This window comes from Bombina bombina, chromosome 5 (genome assembly GCF_027579735.1).
Source record: "Bombina bombina isolate aBomBom1 chromosome 5, aBomBom1.pri, whole genome shotgun sequence".
NCBI lineage: Eukaryota > Metazoa > Chordata > Amphibia > Anura > Bombinatoridae > Bombina > Bombina bombina.
This window is the reverse complement of record NC_069503.1, coordinates 523,699,142-523,724,846: the sequence shown is the minus strand read 5'-3', so window position 1 is coordinate 523,724,846 and position 25,705 is coordinate 523,699,142. Positions and strand designations below refer to the sequence as shown.

General features: G+C 37.5%; 1 protein-coding gene across 1 annotated transcript in view; it reads left to right on the top strand.

Moving 5' to 3' along the window:
- Positions 1-25,011, top strand: part of ITPRID1 (ITPR interacting domain containing 1) — a 410,540-nt gene extending 385,529 nt beyond the window's left edge. The window contains exons 14-15 of the mRNA XM_053714442.1: positions 15,677-15,922; positions 24,638-25,011. Coding sequence (XP_053570417.1) covers positions 15,677-15,922; positions 24,638-24,673 — 282 coding nt within the window. The 3' untranslated portion in view covers positions 24,674-25,011. The remainder of the gene's footprint in view (positions 1-15,676; positions 15,923-24,637) is intronic.
- Positions 25,012-25,705: the final 694 nt, after the last annotated feature.

Genomic DNA, 25,705 nt, shown 5'->3' with positions numbered 1-25,705 from the left:
AGTGGAGCTGGAGCAGGTGGCAAAATCTGGAATGGGGTCAGGGTCACAGAGTTAGTGGGGGTCTCGGAAGGAAGGGTGAGGGTATGCCGGCAGTGACCGTTACTTACTTTACTACTGATTTTAATTTTTGTTTTAATATTAACCAGACAGACCCAATGCCCATTGCCCATAATAAGCAGCAGGAGCCAGGAGGTACTTCATAAAAGCTGTCTTGGTCTTGGAGTTGGGGGCATGATGTGAGATTAATCAAATTAATTAGCTATTGCTTCATTGCTGCTTGTGTCATTTTAAATATCTGTGCTCCTGCATATAGACATATTTTACAGCCCACCAGGGAAAACTTTATAATAATTAATTAATTATAAACATAAAGATCATGGGAATGGATCTATTATCTTAATTTAGGACTATAATAAGACAATTATTTGGTTAACTATAATAAGTTACTTATCTATATAAGTAACATAACATATCCACATATCATATAAACCTGGTTTGAATTGAAATGTTAACCCTCAGTCAGATCATCAGATGGCAAATACTTGTTTATTATGTTCAGAACTTCAGATGATGCTGCCTGGGCAGGTCAGACGTAAAACAAAATAACCCAGGGATAATAACCTAGTACTAAAGGTAAAGTAAGTCTTGCAGATGCAGTTCACATGGCTTAAAAATCTATTGATGTACCAGGCTGATGAATCACTTTTCTTAATATTCTCTAATCTCTAAAGCTATCACTATGGAATAATTGTATTTCTATTTATGTCCCTGCCTGGTCTGTGTCTGTGTGTGTCCATCCACTTGAGTTCAATAGCTTAGCACTATCTATAATATGTATACTGGAATATGCTTGTTCTATAGCTTAACCAGATAATTTTGTCAGAGAAAACCCCCCATAATAGTATTGAGAATATAAAAAGCACTATTTGTTTTATATATATATATATATATATATAATATATATATATATATATATATATATATATATATATATATATAATATATATATATATATATATATATATATAAATATATATAAATATATATATATATGTATTGTCTGGGTTTTTTTGGGATCGGGATGGGGTGGGGGGGCGTCCAAATGCATCTTCGCCTGTGTAGACAAAAATCCGTGCACGGCCCTGCTCACAGAGTGTTTTCTGTCGTAGAAGAATCGGTAGATCTTGAAAGAAAAGTTACTCCAGCCTTGGCAGGTTTTATAAAAGAAATACCTTTATTGTACCATGGTCCACACAAAAGCAACAACGTTTCAGACCTGTGCTAGGTCCTTAGTCATGTCTGCAAGTGTATATACAGAGGCTACCTTTATACCTGTACATAGGTGTAGGTCAACACTCATTTATTAAGTAACAGCGCCACCTATTGGGTATTATTCATATTTCTTTACAAAAAGAAGTTTCTTATCTTAAAGTGACAGTGCTAAATGGTTATACAGACAATTCTTGATACACATCAATAAAAATACATATAGCCACAATACATACAATTAAAACATGGGAAGCTGCATATCTGATCATATATCAACAAAATATATACAAAATATAGAATACAGAAGATCACCAACAAGTATGGTAAGATAAATAAACTGTGTGATGTATTACAAGAAATTCTCTTAGATGAACTATGTATGGAATCTGGACGTCTATATTTAGGGGTGCTATCCACATATACACTAGGGTAAACAATGACCAGTCAAAGTCCAGTACATTTCCTTAACCTTAAGAAGATGTTCCCTGTCACCCCCTCTTCTAAGAGTATCTATTCTTTCAATAATTTGAAATCGTAATTGGCTGATGTTGTGGCCTGCTTCTAAGAAGTGTGAGGAAACAGGGGCATCTTTGTTATTGTATCTTATGTTCGATTTGTGTTCTGTAATGCGCTCTCTAGCTTCTCTACAGGACTTGCAAATTTAAATCAGGCCACATGGGAATTTGATAAGGTATATTATATACTTAGATCTGCATGTTAAATATTGTTTTATTTATATTTTGTACCTTGTGTAGGATGATAAAAAAAATTCTCCCTTGATTATAGAGTTGCAGTTACTGCAGCTCAAGCTTGGATAGCAACCTGTTTTTCCTGGGCCAATAGTTTTCTGTATATTCCCTCTTTCGCTGCCTATATCAGCACAAACTAAATAATTCTTTATGTTTTTGTTTCTCTTGTTTGCTGACATGGGTAGGTTATCAAAGGCACTGACAGACAGATTAAGATCTTTCAAAATGTGGCAGTGTTTTTTAAGAATTCTATTGATTTTGTTACTCATGTTACATTTACTTACAAAGATTAACCTCTCATTTTTACTCTCCTTTTACATTTGGGGAGTAATAACTATCATATCTCAAGAGGCTATTTCTGTCTGTTGGCTTGATGTATAGATCTGTTTTTAAGAAACCATTCTCTTTATAGACTACTTTGTCAAAAAAATTGACTGATGTTTCACTGGCTGTCAAAGTAAATTTTTGTCCCAGGACAGAAGTATTGAGATCATCAACAAAGGCTAATAGGCTCTCAATGTCGCCCCGCCACACACAAAAAATATAATCTATGTACCTCTACCAGGAGGTGCCATAAAGCATGAACAGTTTGTGAGTATACATAAAGTGCTCCTCACAACTGTTCATGAAAATGTTGGCATATGTAGGGGCAGCATTGGAGCCTATAGCAGTGCCTTGTTTCTGCAGAAAAAAGTATATTTAAAAAGAAAATTGTTCTGGTACAAAATGATCTCAAGTAATTCTATAAGGAAACTGATTTGGTCCTCAGTATAGATTCCCTCTGATCTTAGTAGATTTTGTACTGATGCTATTCCACTTGTATGCCTAATAGATGTATACAGGCTGCATACATCTAATGTATAACATTTTTCACCAACATAGTTCATATTGTTCAGTTTTTCTAAAAAATCGCATTATTATGAAGTAATTTGGGTAACAGAAGGTTGTACTATTTTGTCCAAAAAGATGGCGATTTTAGAGAATACCGATCCCATACCAGCCTCTATTGGCCTACCTGGTGGTCTAGTGGCATTTTTGTGTATCTTTGGTACAGTATATATAACTGGCTTTATTGGATGTTTCACCAATAAGCTATTTCTGAAGTTTTCTGAAATTACACCTCTTTTTACAGCCCTCATAGTTATACATTCAATTTCCTTTTTTATCGTGTTGGTGGGATCTGTATCCAATATTTGATAAACCTGAGTGTCATGCAATTGGTTGAGTATCTCTTGTATATAATCAGATTTATTCATTACAACCATGGCATTGCCCTTATCAGCCTCCTTAATGATAATATTGTTATTATTCTTAAGCGAATCAAGTACCTGTTTATAATGCTTAAATGGGTGTCTATGTACATCAGTGCCATGGTTTTTGTTTTTTTGTAAAACCCTATCTATATCTTTTTCCACCAAAGCTGTGTAGGTGGATATACTATGTGAAATATTTTGTGGAGTGAAATGGCTTTTATTCTGGATGCCATATTTATTAGGGTTGCTAAATGTTTTGATGTCTACAGTGTTGAAAATAGGTGTACTCATTTCATTCATGCCAAAATATGCTTTAAGTTTAATTTTCCTGAAAAAATTGTGTAAATCTTTTTGTAAATTAAACACATCAATATTGCTGAAAATAGAGAAGGATAAACATTTTTTTTTATAGTGCTAATTCATCAAAACTTAATACGTGACTAGAAAGAAAGAAAGTCAAGAAAGCCCCACATTGGCATACGATGTTGTACTGCATATTTTTTTAACTGTCCGCTCTTGATGGCAGTCCCCCATACCCCCATATATTGCATTTTCAGGAACCTTTTGGTAGTTTTAGTGCCCTCTCTTGGATCTGTGCACCCTGCGGCCTCTTGTCCATGTCATATACACTGGCGGTCCACTTCCTGTGTTTTCTCCCTGCATGGCGTGTTCGAGATCAGTATCTTCGCTTAAAAAACTTACAAAAGACTCAGAGCTGCTGCAGGAATCTATTGGTGCCTGGCGTTTCCTTCCTCTTTGTTGCACTTGTTCACTGAGTGAAGCTCCTCCCCTTCCTTGCGACCTAGTCAGGCTCCACCGGTAGACCCTATCATTGCTATAATCTTGTTAATCTCTCACAAATTTCTTCCTCTTTCTTGCCTCCGGATCCTTACGGTAAGTAGCGACAGATTTTTAAATATCAGCAGTCATTTCGTTGTATTCCTTGGAATTGAATCTTTCAGATGTTCTTTTTGGGTGGACACTTTCTCTTTAAAAGTAGCAATTTCTTTCTGGGCATATTCCGCCATCCAGGTAATGCTGTCAAATGAGAATTTGTTGATAATGCTTTCAAATAGTCCTTGCGATCAGCAAAGAGTGTAGGGCAAGTTGACCACAGGGAATTCTATGCATCTTAAAATATTCAGAAAGAGTTATTGCGTGAAGTTCCAATATCATCTATTTTTTGCAATCCTTTTCCAATTGTCTGCAGCTTATTTCAGCTGGTGCAAATTTAAGGAAGTCTCTATTGCCAGACACATTGGAATTAATCAGTAATGCAGCTTTCTCATTATACCCAAATACATTGGGACCAATGGTATTCAAATTCTCACTGTGTGAATTACCTTCTGCCATTGTGGTGCAAGTATCCCAAGAAGAATCGTTAGCCTCTTTTCGTCTCTTCATCCCTCCTAAGGACCTCCTCCTGAGGAACAGGGGGGACTGGCTGGAAGACACCCACAGAGGGTGCAAATCTGGCGTCCTAACATCAACTGTGTTGGGCTAAAACTGTGGCTTGGACGGGAGTCGCCCTATAGGCCAAGAGAGCTAAGTACAGCTCAGATTGCAGCAAAATTAACTTGGTTGTTTGAACTGCCCTCTCAGCCATTCCATTGGCCTGTGGGTAATGCAGTTTTGACCTAGAATGGATGAAATCATATTCACTGCTGAAAGATCTGAACTACATGGAGGCAAACTGCATTCTGTTTTTATCAGCTAGTTCCATCGGTATGCCCCACCGGGCGAACAAGCTTTTGAGACGAGTGATGACGGCCAGACTGGTGGTTTCATTCAGGGATGCAATCTACAAATACCAGGTACTTCTTTACATGGAGTTCTCACAAATCTGCGGCTATCTGCTGCCACGCGCCTGCAGGCTGCGGGAGTAGAAATTAATGTCTTTCTTCTCTGAGAAGGCTGGTGTTCCCGGCAAAAGGCACATTTTGACACATGAATGTCAATGTCAATATGGATTCCAGGCCACCATACAGCCGTAGCTGTTCTTTTTCTGCACTTTGTAATGCCCAAGAGGCCATTGTGAATCCTGTCAAGCATTTCCTGCCACATGCTAACAGGAATAACAATGCAGTCTTGGAACAGCACCAACCCGTCCAGCTCAGTGAGCTGTGACCTTTCTGACTGGTAAGAGTTCAAGGACATCCAGGCGGCCTGGCTCTCGGGCCAACCTCACTTTATATACTTGATAACTTCTTGAAGATCTATGTCCAAGCGTGTCTCCTTCCTTATTTGCTCTAGCTTTCCTGACGAGATGTATTTAGATGCTAGAACTGAATCCATGTACACTTTCACATCTGATTCCGTTGAAGATCCTTCAGCAGCAGCCAGCGGTAGCCTGGGAAGTGTATCCGCCACTACCAGTTGTTTCCCTGCACATGCACTGCCTGAACATTGAACCTGAGCAGCCTCATCAGAAGTCTCTGGCATCTTAGGGGTGTCTTGTCAATATCATAGGAATTGATCAGAGGAACTAGTGGTTTATGGTCAGTTTCCAGACTAAACTTCTCCAGGTCCACTAGGTAATGCTGAAAGTGCACACAGGCCCAAACTGCAACCAGGCAATCTTTCTCAATTTGGGTATATTTCGATTCTGCAGCCATCAGTGTACGAGAACAGTAGGCAATGGGCTGTAGTTTGTTCTCATTCAGCTGCAGGAGAGTGGCCCCTAACCCATAACTTCTTGCATTGGCACTAACCACAGTCTTTTAAGAAGGGTCATAGAACCCCAGCACTGTGGCAGATGCCAGCAGGGACTTGACCTGTTTGAAAGCTTCTTCTTGTGGAGGTCCCCAGACCCAGGCAACATCTTTCCTCCACAAATCGGTAATAGGGTGTAATACTGTAGATAAACCTGGTAGGAACCTGTCCACATAAGTCACAAGGCCCAATATTTGTCTCAGCTCATGTACATCATAAGGACTTTTTATCTGTTTAATAGAAAGGATTTTGCGAGGGTCTGGCTTGATACCATATCTACCGATGATGTGCCCAAAATAACATAACTCCGATTTTCTAAAATGGCATTTTTCTTTATATAATTTCAGCCCGGAATCTCTAATGGTCTGCAGCACACAGCTCAACACTAAAATGTCATCCATGATGACTGCCGTGCCCACATGGTCCCTCAGGAGGGAAATCATCTCTCTTTGAAAGATTTCAGGGGCAGAGGATATCCGAAGGGGAGTTTGCAGAAGCAAAACAAACCTACTGGTGTAATGAAGGTAGTCTGTTTGCAGTACTTCGGGTCTAGAGGTATCTGCCAGAAGCCATTGGAAGCATCCAGTGTGGAAAAGAACTTCACCTCAGCCAGTTTCGGAGCTATATCTTCAAGTGTAGGCAGCACATATCTCTCTTTTCACCGCCTCATTCAGCCATTTCAAATCTACGCAGATGAGTACCTTCCCGTTCTTCTTCGCAACTGGCACAAAGGGGGTACACCAGTCAGTCTGTACTGTAGGCACATGCAGCAGAAACCTGGAGTGGCAGGCACATGAAGATTTGAACATCTGCAGCTGCAGACACTGACTCATCTCATACTGTATCCCTACAGCCTTGGACAGACAGCATCCAGTCTGCTGGTGCCCCTTAGCCCTGCTCTTTCTGCTGTGGCCCTCAAATCAACTAACTGAAGTATGTTAGGAGAACAGTGCTTTGTAGAAAGGTGTCAGTGGAAAGAATAAGTGAGTGCACACACACGTTCCTCCCACATGCAGCATCATCTAGTGCAGGGTGAGAGGGAACTTGTGCCTAGCAGAGAAGTGACATGTGCTGCTGTGGCTGATGTATAGTGTCACATTGATACTTCACACATTAAAGTGAAGGTAAAGTTTTCATGCATTGAATAGCTAAAGGCAATCATTAATAGCATAAATAGATGGTCGCTAAGTTTATTTTGATCTAATTTATGAATTTTTATATTTATAATATATAGTAATCTTCCTACTGTTTCCTTCGAAACTCTTCCCCACCTCTACTTCCGTGTTATCTTTGTTGTTACATATAGAGCGGTCCCACCAGCTCTATATGCATCTCCCAAGTGCGCATGCCGATCCGAACTATTGCGCATGCTCGAAACGCTGATGTAAACAACTCCTGCGCATGTGATACTATTTAATCTAAATCACCAATGCGCATGTGTTGGTATTTGTCCCAAGTAGAGTGTTGTTATTCTCAGTTTCGGCAAAAGTCTGTATGAAAATAAGTGACGTAACATGTTGAGTCAAATAAATACCTCTTACGCCTGCGCGAAACAGGAGCGCGCTTGGAGTCCTAAACGGAGGATAAGACAGCAGTTCATGCGCATTTAAAATATGAGGCGGGTGACGTAGATCGACGGCCGTCTAATGGCCAGATTTTCAATTGGTGCTTTTGAGAACGTGATCAAGTAATAAAAAAAAAAAATTAAAAATAGGTTGATTTGGATTACATTAAAATTGTGATTTTATATGGTGATAACTTTTAAAAACGTTTTATGTGAAAAAGATGATGAATGAGACTCATATTTATTTGGCAAATAGAACTTAATTCAAGTTCGTGATACAGGCAACTTAACCTTAACTTTAAGGTAAGGTTTATTTTTATAGATTTTTTTCTCTCTGTCTCAGATTTTACAGCTTCCCATGGTAGTTCTGCTGTTCCAGTCAGTAAACTTATATTTGACTGCACCTCCATGCTTCCTCCTCAGTCTTTACTTTGCTTTGCTTCTGTTGGCTGCCCTAAATCTCTTTAACCAGCTAACCTCACACCAGAATCACATTCAAACGCATCAGCTTGTTTGATTAGATGATCCATAGCTGATCTTGTTCTCTCCAAATGTCATGATTCCCCCTTACAGGTCAGACACACCTCAGTATACTGCACACATACTTTGTATTTTTAATATTGGCCAGTCTTTTCCACTTTCATTGGAAATAAAAAAACACCCAATCTAAATGAATTCTATGAGATGACATGTAGTTGTTGTTTATTTAACGCATGCTGTTTGTTATGCCAAGTGTGGTTATATTATTATGTATGCGGTAAAGTATGTGTGTGTCTAAGAGGGAATGTGTGTGTTTGTGTGTACATGTATATGTGTACGCTCTGTAGTGTGTGTTTGTGTGTACATGTATATGTGTATGCTCTGGAGAGGTTGTGTTTGTGTGTACATATGTATGCTCTGGAGAGTGTGTATTTACATGGGTTAAGGGAGTTCCTTATGTTAGGCTTTTTCTTGGTATTCATGAAAGTGGTAATTTTGCTATACAGTGGCTGTCTAAACAATAAATTAGTGAATATCCCAAAACTGGTGAGATGCTTTTAGGGGGGCCAAAATAAATTCTTGCACCGGGGCCCTGTAGACATTAGGTCCGCCTCTGATTTTTACTATGTAATGTTGTGCATAGCATTTATTTTTATGTACTTAAAAAAATATATACTGTATAATATATAAATAAATTAAAAAACAACATTTAATTAATTAGTAAATAAATACATTACATTAAACCACAGTGGAGGAATTTATATATTTACTTACTTATTAGTACTGCTTAGGTTCAGTTTCACATATTGAAATTTTTTTCATATTTTTTTTTAAATGATTAGCCCAGCAGTGCATGATCTACTGCTGGGCTAATCATTTAAAATTTTTTATAAAATAAATTGATTTAGTTGTTTTTTGGGATGTTGGGGTGGAGAGCGAAATTGCATGGGGGGGGCCCAAGAAAATGTTTGCCCAGGGTCCAGTCAATATTAAAGACGGCCCTGCAGTCAGTTGCTTTGACAACTTGTTCAATAACTCACATATTCTTCATACGCAGAAGTTCCTTCTCCACTTGAGGCATGAGCGGGAATGGAATTCTACGGGGAGTAGTAATGCTGTATGGGACTGCATCAACTTTAAGTGCTATTCAAACTGGCTCGCAGTTTAGCAGGTCCAATTCACCAAACATGTCTTTGCTAATCTCATTTACTCTGGCGACAAGGCCCAGACTACAGGCTGCTTTCCTTCTCAATAGATTGTTAACACACTCTCCTCTAATTACATGTACCCACATTGTGAATTTATTCTGTTTGTACTCGCAGCTAGCAAGAAATTTCCCCGCCAGGACTGTGAACTTTCATCCTAACTTTTGCCAGCTAAGGCTGTCAATGCAGTTTTATGAATGCTGCAAGGGACATAACGGTTATGTCTGCTCTTGTGTCAATCTTGAAGGCAACCTTGGTTCCCATTACAGTAAGGGTAACCGGCCAATCTTCATCTGAACCAGACTGTTCTACAAAGACCCTACAAAGGACACTTCTTGAGCTTCCTGGTCACTATCCAACTGCATCGCTTTAATGGACTCAGTTTTACACACCACTTCGAAATGGCCCATTCGGTTGCACTTTCTACATCTTTTATCTTTAGTGGGGCATATGGCATTCTGATCATGGGTATGGTTACATCATGTGCAATGAGCCTGCTGCACCCATCCGCTTCTGGGCCTATCTGCTGCCCTTGGTCTACCGCTCACACTCTGCCTATCACCTGCAGGTCTCCTGAACTTCTGCACTTCATCCACAATACTCTCAGAACTCATGTCAGCACTTTGCTTTTTCACCAGTTTACTCTGGCGGGCCATCCTATTAGCCCCATGTAACGTCAATTCAGCCTCCAACTGTAGCTTCAGTGAGACATCAGCATCTGCAATTCCTATAACTATTCTGTCTCTGATTTGCTCTTCTTTAGCAACACCAAACTCACAGAATTGAGCTAGTTCATACAGGCTGCGCACAAATGACTCCACAGATTCTTCTACACGCTGTGCGCGTTTGTGGAAACAGGCCCTCTCATGAATCACATTACGTTTGGGCACAAAGTGAGCACTGAGTTTGTTCATGACTATTTCAAAGTAAAACTCTTCCCCTAGAATGTAAAGGCATTAAACTCTGGCTCCACATCTTTCCCCATAGAGTATAAAAGAGAATTAAATTGTACTTCACTCTCCTTGTCCAGCTTGGAAGCAATCCTTAAGCGTTGAAACCGCTGATGCGATGTGGGCCAAGCTGCAGGCTGAGAGAAATCAAAAGGCTCAGGTAAAGTAAATTTCGACATCGTCATTAATCAGGAAACAGAAGCGCAGGCAAGTACTTCTGACACCATGTCATGAGATGCAGGACACAGCATAGAAGGTACAACTCGGTTTTATTGCAGAACATACAAGTTTACAGACTGCACAATACATCCAGCATAGTAACTGTGACATAGACTATAACGGCTATAGACCACGCCCCCATCCGGTGACGTCACACTTACACTCTCATCACAACATGGATACAAAATAAATAACGAACTGAGATTCTCAAAAGTTGCAGCACCTAATTGTGGTGATTCGGGTAGGCTGCACATTCACACTGGTACAACTCACTGGATTCCCAGTCCCAGCAATCAAATACTCAACAGGCTTCATGTGTAGAATAAAATATTTATTAAAACACATAAAAAGGGACTCTAAACAGAATGTTTACCCTATAAAACTGAGTGTATTTGCCATATGTTTTTTAGTGGTAAGTGGAGGTTACACAATGCCTTTCCCAAAACCTTAGGCATCACCCTTAACTGCACCATATTTTTCACAACCAGTACCACACAAATCAATGATTCTACCTCTTTGGCTGCCAGTAACATACACAGCATATATTCAACTTCCTTTGACTGCTAGTAGTATACACAGAGCAGTGTTTTTACACCCCCATGGTTCCCAGTAAAAAACACAGAACATTTTTTTTTACCCCAGTTGCTACATGTAACACACACAGAGCAGTGTTTTAACTGCCCCCCCCCCCAATACTGCCAGTAACATATAAGACAGGGATTTTTTTTTTACCATACTTGATAGCTAGAATTAAATAGAGCAGCACATGTGCAGTGAATTAAAATTTAGATGCCACCATTGTTTCCAACATTTCGAAAACAAATTTCAGGGACAATTTGGAGCAGAAATAGACAATTACACATGTTCCGAATATTGCAACACTATTGAGATGCCTTTTTTCCTCACACATTGCATTCTAGTTTACCCAGCCTGGTATTACATATCACATGACCCCCCCTTACCTGACTACACATTACATTCTAGTCTACCCAGCCTGGTATTACATATATCATGGCTCCCCCTTACCTAACTGCACAATACAATCTAGTCTACAAATCCTGGTATTACATATCAAATGGCTCCCACTTAGCTGACTACACATTGCTAAATCTCAGTACAACAGATGAGCACAGATAATGAGGACTATAGAAAAAAACTTACAGTAACTAAAAGACTAGAGACAATGACGTAAAATCATCAGCCACAGTGCTCTTTGTGGTGGGAGTACTGTACTGCATACAATATTAACTAAATACAGACTAAATATAAGAAAATACATTATTAAAAGGCAGAGACAGGAAGCCAAAAATATGGACTGTCCTAGGAAAAATTGGACAGTTGTCAACTATGTGCCACTCATGGAACTTAAAATAACTGAACATTTGTCCAGTATTTTAAAAGATTTTACCGGTCTGATAAAACACTGGACTGTCCAGTTAAATACTGGAGACCTTGGAAACCAAAGCCTAGGTGGCCTAACATCACATAAGAGGTCTTTATTATTCCTTCTCCACAGAAATATCTCAGAAGGTTCCTCATATGAAAGAGCAAGGTTCAACAATCCAATTAAGGCATTTTATATTTTTATAGCTATCAACTGATTTTCATAGTAATAATAATAACACCTGGAAGCCACTGCTATCCACATTTTATTGTGTTGTTGATGTTAGGTCTAATAGATACATGTTTTTATAAGTTAATAATTTTAAATAAATGGAAGAACTGTGGATGCAATAATAGATTATATTATATATAATTGTATAGATGATTTCTAGTGAAACTATTTTATGTTTCTTGCTTTTGTATATATATATATTTTTTTTTCTATCTTAAAGGAACATGATAGTCTAGCTAGCTGGTGATTGGTGGATACACATATTCCTTTGGTCATTGTCCACTAGATATCATCACCAGATATCCCAGTAGTCCATTGCTGCTATAGAGCTGACTTTAGCTTTGTGTTTTGCAAGGTTAAATGCATAGTTATATGCATACAATCGTGCTATAATAAAATGTGCTAATACTTTGAACCTTTTCTTTTTGCACTTTTATGTCCGTTTACGTAAGTTTGGACAGTTTTAGTAGCATATATACTGTAATTGTCAAAATGGGTCAAGGCATTCATCAGGGGAATCAGAATTGTCTATGATTTTTATAAGGTATCTAATAATTGTATTGGTAGATATTTTATACATATGCATTTTCTGTGTAGATTGCAAGAGGGTGAAAAGTATCAAAAATAATACATTTTATCATCTGATTTTGAATTATTACATTTTAATTTACAATTTAGTTGTAACATCCAGAGTTTTGGTGTTTTGGGAAGTTGAACTGATGCTAAATGGGAACTAAAATGTGTGTTTGAAATGTGTAGGAGATAATGCTATTTATCAAGTATACCACAGAAAATAGTATTGTATTTATGCAAACAAAAGTTATTCTCTAAAAGTGTTTGGTCTGATGTAAAAAAACAAAACAGCTAAAAACAGCTCTAGCTTAGGGGGTGTGAAATGGGGTCCTGATGCCTTGTTACCTCTCATAAGCTCATGATCTAAAGTAATATAAACATGTGAGTGCTTGGGTGATTAGTTTATTAAACATGATCTGCAATACAATAATAATTAAACTGTCCTAATACTATGCACAAATTTATTTTGCATTTCAGTAGCTGGGAAGCAACTTTTGCTCAACTAGGGTAAGATTTAAGTTTTGCCATAAATGTGGAAGTAGTATACAAAATATTTTGCATATTTTTCTAGTGGCTGAAATTTTTGCAAAAAGCTTCTATTTAAAAAAAAAAAAGCACTACACACTGTATTTTGGGGGCAATTGGGGGCATTTTAAAAATTAGCCAAAGGTCTGACCTCTGGTTAATTTTTTGAGCGCTAATTGCTACCACAAGCTCACGGTATCATTAACCAGCCACTTGTAACGGCTGGTTATTTATCTCGGGCCCGTAAACAGGACGTTTACGGACGCACAATAAATTAGTGCTCAATTTGTAATCTGTTAGATAGCTGATAAAGATGGTATACATTTTGGTGCGGATTTAATAAGCAGCAGATTCTGCTTTATCCGCCCGTAGTTTCCGGATCTCTGGAAACGGCAGTTAAGTAGCAGCGGTTATAAGACCGCTGTTCCTTAACTTGTCTGCCACCTTTTATGTGGTGGACTGCAATCATCCCGATCAGATACGATCAGGACGATTGACACCCCCTGCTAGCGGCCGATGCTGTCGGCATTTAGCGATGTTTGGCGGACATGGTTTGCTTTAGCGAATTTAGTATCCTATTCAAATATTTTCTTGTTTGAACAAGTTCCTGTTCCTGCTCTATGATTGTGCATCAAGCAATATTCATGTGCACATAGTATGGCATAGTCTCTTGCAATATATATATATATATATATATATATATATATATATATATATATATACATATATATGTGTGAAAAATATGCATTACTTACTACCTTCGGGTTAGCACTGTAGGTTGAGCGCGGTGTCGGGTTAGCAGTCGAGCTGTGTTTAGTTTATTCCAGTTTGCTCTCTCTATGAAAGTCTATGTGGAGAAGAAATTAGTGCTGTTGCGATATCCGAAGTCCTAAAGTTAGCACGTATCGTCTTTCGCTCACACGCAAACATTGTACTTTCAATACGTGCACTAATCTGTGCGTGTTAAAAGTTTACTTCTAGCAGTGTTTGCGCACAAGCGAGAGTGCTAAATAGTGCGCCACTTGTAATCTGGCCCAATATTAGCAAATGGTATCTCCTTCGACTCATACCCCCATGCACAGTTGCTTGCTAACCCTTTTCTGCACACATGATTGTGGAGACTGGCAAAATGGCCGCTCGCATGGGTCAACATGCGTATCATAGCTGTGGAACAGAAGGAGTGGCATGGGACTTAGCACGAAAGGACATGGATGCCAAACTTGGCTGCTGGAAAATCAGGGCAACGCCAACAATGTGTTTGATATCTTAGAGTACCTGGCTGGAAGTAATGCTTACTAGCTGAACGTAGTCTATATATGAAGCTTGGACTACTGTATAGAATTGGTCAGCATATAAGTGTCTTCATTACTCAATAGACCAGTTTTAACACAGATTTAACACCTTGGTTTATTTTATGATAGTCAAGTTAATCACTTAACTGTCATAGAGGCTGAGGTGTAGAGAGTAGCAAGGTGGTTAAATATCTGTGTTACTGTCTGAATGTAGCACCAATCGTGATATTTAGAACCTATATAAGGTTATGTGAGTAATGTCGCTGCCAACCAGCCTGCACAGTGGACACATGAATGAAGACACTGAAATCCAAGACATATGCAGCCAAGCACCATATATAATTTGGCTTTGTGGTCTTTATAGTACACAGTCACATGTATAACTGATTTTATAAACACGCCATTATAAATGGAATGTTCCTTTATCTATTTTTATATCCTTTGCTCAATTCATAATATTTGTTACCATTTGAACCACCATAGGTACAGTAATATTTACATGATGGTATGCTTCACACTAGTGCAGTACACTGTGCACACTAGTAAGGTGTTTGTCACTCTGGTGGTTGAACAGTTAAATGTATTTTTAAATGAAAAATGTATGTTGAAAAAAATATTTTAATAAAATCACAAAATCACAAAATTTCATCAAAATATTGTGGTGATGTTTTTTTTTCCCCATATCGCACAGCTCTAATATGCATATACATTTTAAAAATGTTTTAAAAATAAAGCCTATTGTCAAATAAATAACATTTTCTGTCAGACTTAGTTGCACTGTTTCAAGTTGGCTCAAACTCAGAAAGATTTTTGACTAGTGAGTTTGCAAGTCATTTATTTCTCAACTCGATCAATGTCTGATTAACTCATTAACTTTTGAATAATAGGTTGACTTAAAGGGAAAGTCTAATTGAAAATGTTTATTGTTTAATTATTTAAAATATAGATAATGCTTTTCTTTACTCGTTCTCCAATTTTGCATAACCAACACTATTAAATTAATGCACTTTTTACCTCTTGTGATTACCATGTATATAAGCCTCTACAGGCCTCTTATCTCATTTCTTTTGAAAGACTTGCATTTTAGCCAATCAGTGCTGACTCATAAATAACTCCACGGAGTGAGCACAATGTTATCTTTAAGACACACATGAACTAGCTGTGTCTAACTATGATAAACTGTCAAAATGCACTGAGATAATGTATTAGGGTAATTTGTGTATATTTCAGTGTATTTCTAATATTTTTAACACATATATATTTCTTCCAGCAACTTGAGCAAGTATTGGAGGAGCAGTCAAGATTGTATTCGGAACTCGATTTAAGTAAATGGGAACCTGAAAGGAAGAATTTTGATCACAACTGTAACTCACAGTCTGTGAAAAACTTTGCAGCATCAGCTGATTATGACAAATTCACACAAGAAAGTCCACTGTTAAAAACAAAATCAGTTGAAAATGAGAATGAAGAACTTTTGCTACCACAGAAAAGGGACTTTAGTGCTATTTTACAAAATGTAAGTATTCATATCTAGACTGCTGAAACATTTCTCATTAGCCATAGCAGCAAAATGATTGTCAATCAATAAATTAAGTTTCCCAAACAACAAACAAAATAGGATAAAAATAATAATATCAGTAGAATATAGTATAATTCATGAAAAGTCACATTATATGATATTGTAAAATTATTTGCCAATATAGTGCAATTACTAAAGCTTAGATGAACACACACACAAAAAATATTATTGTGTCTGAAAAAGCAACAGTTAAACATGTTACAATATTTTATTCATAAAAAGTGGTAAACCACTTTCTTTCTGTGGGAATTTAGCTTGTCTGCCAGTTGAGCTTGTCATGCACGCACTTCCTGTTAGCCTCATTTTGGGCTACATAACATGAGAAGCACAAAAAACATAATTTATGTAAGAACTTACCTGATAAATTCATTTCTTTCATATTAACAAGAGTCCATGAGCTAGTGACGTATGGGATATACATTCCTACCAGGAGGGGCAAAGTTTCCCAAACCTTAAAATGCCTATAAATACACCCCTCACCACACCCACAAATCAGTTTAACGAATAGCCAAGAAGTGGGGTGATAAGAAAAAAAGTGCGAAGCATATAAAATAAGGAATTGGAATAATTGTGCTTTATACAAAAAAATCATAACCACCCCAAAAAAAGGGTGGGCCTCATGGACTCTTGTTAATATGAAAGAAATGAATTTATCAGGTAAGTTCTTACATAAATTATGTTTTCTTTCATGTAATTAACAAGAGTCCATGAGCTAGTGACGTATGGGATAATGACTACCCAAGATGTGGATCTTTCCACACAAGAGTCACTAGAGAGGGAGGGATAAAATAAAGACAGCCAATTCCTGCTGAAAATAATCCACACCCAAAATAAAGTTTAATGAAAAACCTAAGCAGAAGATTCAAACTGAAACCGCTGCCTGAAGAACTTTTCTACCAAAAATTGCTTCAGAAGAAGAAAATACATCAAAATGGTAGAATTTAGTAAAAGTATGCAAAGAGGACCAAGTTGCTGCTTTGCAGATCTGGTCAACCGAAGCTTCATTCCTAAACGCCCAGGAAGTAGATACTGACCTAGTAGAATGAGCTGTAATTCTCTGAGGCGGAATTTTACCCGACTCAACATAGGCAAGATGAATTAAAGATTTCAACCAAGATGCCAAAGAAATGGCAGAAGCTTTCTGGCCTTTCCTAGAACCGGAAAAGATAATAAATAGACTAGAAGTCTTACAGAAAGATTTCGTAGCTTCAACATAATATTTCAAAGCTCTAACAACATCCAAAGAATGCAACGATTTCTCCTTAGAATTCTTAGGATTAGGACATAATGAAGGAACCACAATTTCTCTACTAATGTTGTTGGAATTCACAACTTAGGTAAAAATTCAAAAGAAGTTCGCAACACCGCCTTATCCTGATGAAAAATCAGAAAAGGAGACTCACACGAAAGAGCAGATAATTCAGAAACTCTTCTAGCAGAAGAGATGGCCAAAAGGAACAAAACTTTCCAAGAAAGTAATTTAATGTCCAATGAATGCATAGGTTCAAACGGAGGAGCTTGAAGAGCTCCCAGAACCAAATTCAAACTCCAAGGAGGAGAAATTGACTTAATGACAGGTTTTATACGAACCAAAGCTTGTACAAAACAATGAATATCAGGAAGAATAGCAATCTTTCTGTGAAAAAGAACAGAAAGAGCAGAGATTTGTCCTTTCAAAGAACTTGCGGACAAACCCTTATCCAAACCATCCTGAAGAAATTGTAAATTTCTCGGTATTCTAAAAGAATGCCAAGAAAAATGATGAGAAAGACACCAAGAAATATAAGTCTTCCAGACTCTATAATATATCTCTCTGGATATAGATGTACGAGCCTGTAACATAGTATTAATCACAGAGTCAGAGAAACCTCTTTGACCAAGAATCAAGCGTTCAATCTCCATACCTTTAAATTTAAGGATTTCAGATCCTGATGGAAAAAAGGACCTTGAGACAAAAGGTCTGGTCTTAACGGAAGAGTCCACGGTTGGCAAGAGGCCATCCGGACAAGATCCGCATACCAAAACCTGTGAGGCCATGCCGGAGCTACCAGCAGAACAAACGAGCATTCCTTCAGAATCTTGGAGATTACTCTTGGAAGAAGAACTAGAAGCGGAAAGATATAGGCAGGATGATACTTCCAAGGAAGTGAAAATGCATCCACTGCCTCCGCCTGAGGATCCCGGGATCTGGACAGATACCTGGGAAGTTTCTTGTTTAGATGAGAAGCCATCAGAACTATTTCTGGAAGTTCCCACATTTGAACAATCTGAAGAAATACCTCTGGGTGAAGAGACCATTCGTCCGGATGCAACGTTTGGCGACTGAGATAATCCGCTTTCCAATTGTCCATACCTGGGATATAAACCGCAGAGATTAGACAGGAGCTGGATTCCGCCCAAACCAAAATTCGAGATACTTCTTTCATAGCCAGAGGACTGTGAGTCCCTCCTTGATGATTGATGTATGCCACAGTTGTGACAATGTCTTATCTGAAAACAATGAACAACTCTCTCTTCAGAAGAGGCCAAGACTGAAGAGCTCTGAAAATTGCACGGGGTTCCAAAATATTGATCGGAAATCTCACCTCCTGAGATTCCCAAACCCCTTGTGCCGTCAGATACCCCCACACAGCTCCCCAACCTGTAAGACTCGTATCTGTTGAGATTATAGTCCAGGTCGGAAGAACAAAGAAGCCCCCTGAACTAAACGATGGTGATCTGTCCACCATGTCAGAGAGTGTCGTAAAATCGGTTTAAAGATATTAATTGAGTTATCTTTGAGTAATCCCTGCACCATTGGTTCAGCATACAGAGCTGAAGAGGTCGCATGTGAAAACGAGCAAAGGAGATCGCATCTGATGCGGCAGTCCTAAGATCCAACATTTCCATGCATAAGGCTACCAAAGGGAATGATTGTGACTGAAGGTTTTGACAAGCTGATATCAATGTTAAACTTCTCTTGTCTGACAAGGACAGAGTCATAGACACTGAATTTATCTAGAAACCTAAAAAGGTTACTCTTGTCTGAGAAATCAATAAACTGATTGGTAAATTGATCCTCCAACCATGAACTTGAAGAAACAACACAAGTCGATTCGTATGAGATTCTTCGAAATGAGAAGACTGAGCAAGTACCAAGATATCGTCCAAATAAGGAAATACCAAAACCCTATTCTCTGATTACAGAAAGAAGGGCACCGAGAACCTTTGAAAAAAATTCTTGGAACTGAGGCTAGACCAAATAGTAGAGCCACAAAACTGGTAATGCTTGTCTAAAAAGAGAATCTCAGACACTAAAAGTGATCTGGATGAATCGGAATATGCAGATACACATCCTGTAAATCTATTGTAGACATATAATGCCCTTGCTAAACAAAAGGCAGGATAGACCTACAGTAACCATCTTGAATGTTGGTATCCTAACATAACGATTCAATAATGATAGATCCATAACTGGTCTGAAGGAATTGACCTTCTTTGGTACAATGAAGAGATAAAATAAAACCCCAGCCCCTGTTCCAGAACTGGAACTGGCATAAATACTCCAGCCAACTCTAGATCTGAAACACATTTCAGAAATGCTGAGCCTTGCTGTGTCAATTGGGACACGGGAAAGAAAAGAATCTCTTAGCAGGAGGCCTTAACTTGAAGCCAATTCTGTACCTTCCTGAAACAATGTTTCTGAAACCAGAGATTAAGAACGGAATTGATCCAAATTTCTTTGAAGAAAACGTAATCTGCCCCATACCAGCTGAGCTGGAATAAGGGCCGCACCTTCATAGGTACTTAAGAGCTGGCTATAGGATTCTATAAGGCTTGGATATATTCCAAACTGGAAATAGTTTCCAAACTGATACCGCTCCTGAGGATGAAGGATCAGGCTTTTGTTCCTTGTTGTGAGGAAAGGAACGAAATGATTATTTACCCTGGAAAGAAAGGGAAAGCAAAGTTGACTTAGAAGACATGTCAGCATTCCAAGTTTAATCCATAAAGTTTTTCTAGCTAAAATAGCTAGAGACATATACCTGACATCAACTCTAATGATATCAAAAGATGGTATCACCAATAAAATTATTAGCATGTTATAGAATAATAATAATGCTATAAAATTATGATCTGTTACTTGTTGCGCTAAAGCATCTAACCAAAAAGTTGAAGCTGCAGCAACATCCGCTAAAAATATAGCAGGTCTAAGAAGATTACCTGAACATAAGTAAGCTTTTCTTAGAAAGGATTCAATTTTCCTATCTAAAGGATCCTTAAATGAAGTACTATCTGCCATAGGAATAGTAGTACATTAGCAGGAGTAGAGACAGCCCCATAACCTTAGGGATTTTTGTCCCAACAAACTCTAATCTGTCAGATGGCACAGGATATAATTTGCTTAAACGTCTAGAAGGAGTAAATAAATTACCCAAATTATTCCATTCCCTGGAAATTACTTCAGAAATAGCATCAGGGAGATAAAACACTTCTGGAATAACTACAGGAGATTTAAAAACCTTATTTAAACGTTTACATTTAGTATCAAGAGGACCAGTATCCTCTATTTCTAATGCAAATAACACTTCTTTAAGTAAAGAACGAATAAATTCCATCTTGAACAAATACAAAGATTTATCAGCATCAACCTCTGAGACAGAAACCTCTGAACCAGAAGAACCATTATCAGTATCAGAATGATGATGTTCATTTAAAAATTCATCTGAAAAAAAGAGAAGTTTTAAAAGACTTTTATGTATACTAGAAGGAGAAATAACAGACATAGCCTTCTTAATGGATTTAAAAAATAAAATCTCTTATGTTATCAGGAACACTCTGAAAATTAGATGTTGACGGACAGCAACAGGTAATGTAACAGTACTAAAGGAAATTTTATCTGCATTAATAAGTTTGACATGACATGCAATACAAATAACAGCTGGAGAAACAGATACCAAAAGTTTATAGCAGACTTAGCTTGGTAGCTCCAGCACTGTGCAGTGATTTTCCTGTAGTAACTTCTGACTCAGTTGCAACGTGGAACATCTTGCAATATGTAAAAGAAAAAAACAACATATAAAGCAAAATTGATCAAATTCCTTAAATGACAGTTTCAGGAATGGGAAAAAAATGCCAGTGAACAAGCTTCTAGCAACCAGAAGCAATAAATAATGAGACTTAAATAATGTGGAGACAAAAATGACGCCCATATTTTTTAGCGCCAAAAAAGACGCCCACATTATTTGGCGCCTAAATGCTTTTGGCGCCAAAAATGACGCCACATCCGGAACGCCGACATCTTTGACGCAAAATAACGTCAAAAAATGACGCAACTTCCGGCGACACGTATGACGCCGGAAACGGAAAATAATTTTTGCGCCAAAAAAGTCCGCACCAAGAATGACGCAATAAAATGAAGCATTTTCAGCCCCCGCGAGCCTAACAGCCCACAGGGAAAAAAGTCAAATTTTTGAGGTAAGAAAAAATATGATAATTCAATGCATAATCCCAAATATGAAACTGACTGTCTGGAAATAAGGAAAGTTGAACATTCTGAGTCAAGGCAAATAAATGTTTGAATACATATATTTAGAACTTTATAAATAAAGTGCCCAACCATAGCTTAGAGTGTCACAGAAAATAAGACTTACTTACCCCAGGACACTCATCTACATGTTTGTAGAAAGCCAAACCAGTACTGAAACGAGAATCAGTAGAGGAAATGGTAAATATAAGAGTATATCGTCGATCTGAAAAGGGAGGTAAGAGATGAATCTCTACGACCGATAACAGAGAACCTTATGAAATAGACCCCGTAGAAGGAGATCACTGCATTCAATAGGCAATACTCTCTTCACATCCCTCTGACATTCACTGCACGCTGAGAGGAAAACCGGGCTCCAACTTGCTGCGGAGCGCATATCAACGTAGAATCTAGCACAAACTTACTTCACCACCTCCCTTGGAGGCAAAGTTTGTAAAACTGATTTGTGGGTGTGGTGAGGGGTGTATTTATAGGCATTTTAAGGTTTGGGAAACTTTGCCCCTCCTGGTAGGAATGTATATCCCATACGTCACTAGCTCATGGACTCTTGTTAATTACATGAAAGAAATATTAGTGCTATTGTGTACTAACATTGCTATATATATAAACTCACACACACAAATACAAATGCACACACATACATATACAGGTAGCCCTCAGTTTACGCCGGGGTTAGGTTCCAGAAGGAATGGTTGTTAATAGAAACCGTTGTAAATTGAAACCCAGTTTATAATGTAAGTCAATGGGAAGTGAGGGAGTTAGATTTCAGGGCCCTCTCAAAATTGTCATAAGTAACACCTAATACATTATTTTTAAAGCTTTGAAATGAAGACTTTAAATGCTAAACAGCATTATAATCTCAATTAAATAATCACACAACAGACTGTATCATCAAACTAGTTTAAAGGGACACTGAAACCAAAAAAAAAATATTTGGCAATTTAGGTAGAGCATGCAATTTTAAGCAACTTTCTAATTTGCTCCTATTATCAATTTTTCTCCGTTCTCTTGCTATTTTTATTTGAAAAAGAAGGCATCTAAGCTTTTTTCTGGTTCAGAATTCTGGACAGCACTTTTTTATTGGTGGATGAATTTATCCACCAATCAACAAGGACAACCCAGGTTGTTTACCAAAAATGGGCCGGCATCTAAACTTACATTCTTGCATTTCAAATAAAGATACCAAGAGAATAAAGAAAATGTGATAATAGGAGTAAATTAGAAAGATTCTTAAAATGTCATACTCTATCTGAATCACGAAAGAAAGAATTTCGGTTCAGTGTACCTTTAATGAACAAAAACATTTTTTTACTTGCATTTTTCTGCAAAAAGTTCTCTGCATTGTTAGCATGTTAGATAATATTGGGTCTGCACCTAGTCTATGCATTTCAATCTGGAGTGATTAATAGGCAGTTAGGCACCCTCACCTCAAGCAGCTGGACAGGAAAATAATAGGGAAGTGGCTGCTAGATCTTGTTGCTTGAAAGCTGCTCGATAGCTAAGGTCCGTTCTGTGTACACAGATTAATTTCAGTCTGCTAAGTTGCATAACTTTGCTGCAACACAAGCAGACAGCTCCACCTACTGGCTATTTTAATTAGTGAACTGCTTTTCAATGCTTTTCACTAGCAGTCACATGACTGAAAAAAAAGGTTGTTATTCTGAAACGACGCAAATTGAACCGGCGTAAACCGAGGGCCCCCTGTACTCATTTGAACCCTTCCCAGTCCAACACCTTGTCATATACCATATCCATTTAAATATGTTTTTATTAAAATCCTAAACCTTTATTTTATATTTAATTTGTATAAATATAAATGAAATATAAGTTAAATCCTTTTTTTATTTATATATATTTTTTATATTTAATGTCAGGGCTCCAAAAGGGTAAAATGTTTCAAAGCTATTTTGTTGTGCTTGAGTAATATAAGCAGTAATAGAACTTCCTATGCTAGCCATAAAAAGGGTATGTAAAAATGTCTGATATGTTAAGATTATTTGGTTAAAATGTTTTACCATCCACTTCTAATAATCGATTGTGCGCTATTCTTGGCACTAGTCGTAGCACATGATAACGCATCCTCCTTTATTAACTGAACTCAAACTTTCAAAAAATTATTGGACAAGACGATCTGGCTCACAATCGGCTTTCCAGTTCTTCTCAAAGGTGTTCAGTGGGGTTTAGATCAGAGCTCTGTGCAGGGCACTAAAGTTCCTCCACACTAAACTTGTCAAACCATGTCTGCATTGACTTGGTTTTGATTGATAATGAAGCAGGAAAGGGCCTTCCCCAAACTGTTGCCACAAAGTTGGAAGCACCCAATTGTCCATAAATGTCTTTGTATCCTATAGCATTAAAGTGATGGTAAACGTTCCCCTTTGTATAAACAGATCCGGAATGTTAACAGTATTTTAGATGGAGTTTAATTAATTAAAGATACGCTTTAACTTACTTTTAATATAGCAATGAAATTCTAATACTCCTCGATCCATCTGCCCACTTCAAAGTATTTTTTTTCTGAGGTAATTTTTTAAACTGTTCTCCAATTGTCTATGTAGCCTTATGACACTCATACTTTTTTTTTTATATATAGCTACAGCGTTGATTATGGAACAGTAGAAAATGTTAGCTCACAAAAAAAAAAATTACTTTGAAGTGGGCGGATGGAGCGCGCAGTATTAGAATTTCATTTTTATATTAAAAAGTAAGTTAAAGCGTATCTCCATTGCAAATGATTAATTAAACTCCATATAAAATATTGCTAACATTAGGGATCTTTTTATACCACCAATCACTAAATACATTTCATGCACCTCTTTCTAATTATTTGTGCTGCCATTATGGATCCTAAGTTACAGTGCAGCTATCTGAAGGAGAGTTGTTGCACATGTGCAGAATGGCTAGCATTGGAATGTAGTGAAAGATAGATTCCAACATGGTGGCAACCATGACTAGCGCACGGCGGGGAGTGACCTCACTACTGCACTTAAAAAATGTTTTTAGTGTTTAATGACCCTTTAAGATGTTAAACACTTTAAGAGTGGAATACATGATTGTAGGATATTATTTATTTATATTACTAATTTATTATACTGCTGTTAAGACTAAATTGTTTTTCTTTCCAGATCAAGAAAACATTCAGATCCTTCCACAACTCGTGAACATTTCATCTTTGCTAAAAATTCTGAACAACTTCAAGCTCTAATTATAATTCCTTACTAAATTAAAATGTGAATTAAATATATATTGTTTTTCTAACATTTGTTCCTAAGTTGCATATGTTAGCCAAAGTGACTTACTAGCATGTAACCTGCCTAACTACCTGTGATCCTCAACTGGGAAGGATCAAAGACAGCACAGTTTTTCTGCAGAAAGATCATGTTAGACTGGTCTAGTTGACTTCTTTGGCTATATAACTAAATAAATATATCTAGATTTTAATTTACCCTTTGGCGCTAACTCACACAATAAACCAATTAATAAACTACATTGCCTTGAACTAGGCTCCAGTTTAGCTATGTGGATAGAATGTTGGTTTAAGGATAGACAGCAAAGAGTTTTACTTAAAGGGACACTAAACCCCAAATTTTTTTTTTCATGATTCAAGTAGAGAATACAATTTTAAACAACTTTCCAATTTACTTCTATTATTTAATTTGCTTTGTTCTTTAGATATCCTTTGTTGAAGAAATAGCAATGCACATGGGTGAGCCAATCACACAAGGTATCTATGTGCAGCAACCAATCAGCAGCTACTGAGCCTATCGAGATATGCTTTTTAGCAAAGTATTTCAAGAGAATGAAGCAAATTAGATAATAGAAGTAAATTAGAAAGTTGTTTGAAATTGCATGCTCTATCTAAATCATGAAAGAAAAAAAATTGGGTTTCATGTCCTTTTAAGTCTCTGCTCTCAAATTAAGGGCGGTATTAGTGGTGTTCTTCGGGGTCAGTTATCAGGCCTGTTTTGTTTAAAATATCCATCGATTATTTTTTAATGGGTTTCAAACAATGTCTCTTTCTACAAAAAATACAAACATTTGTAACAGATGATGTTCCAGGAGGGGTAAATCAAATGAGTAGTGATATTACAGAAACTAGAGGAATGAACAAATGAGTGGAATCTCAACTTTAACACCACAAACTTCAAAATTATGCTTTTAGGATACAAAAACCCAAATGTTAATTAAGCACA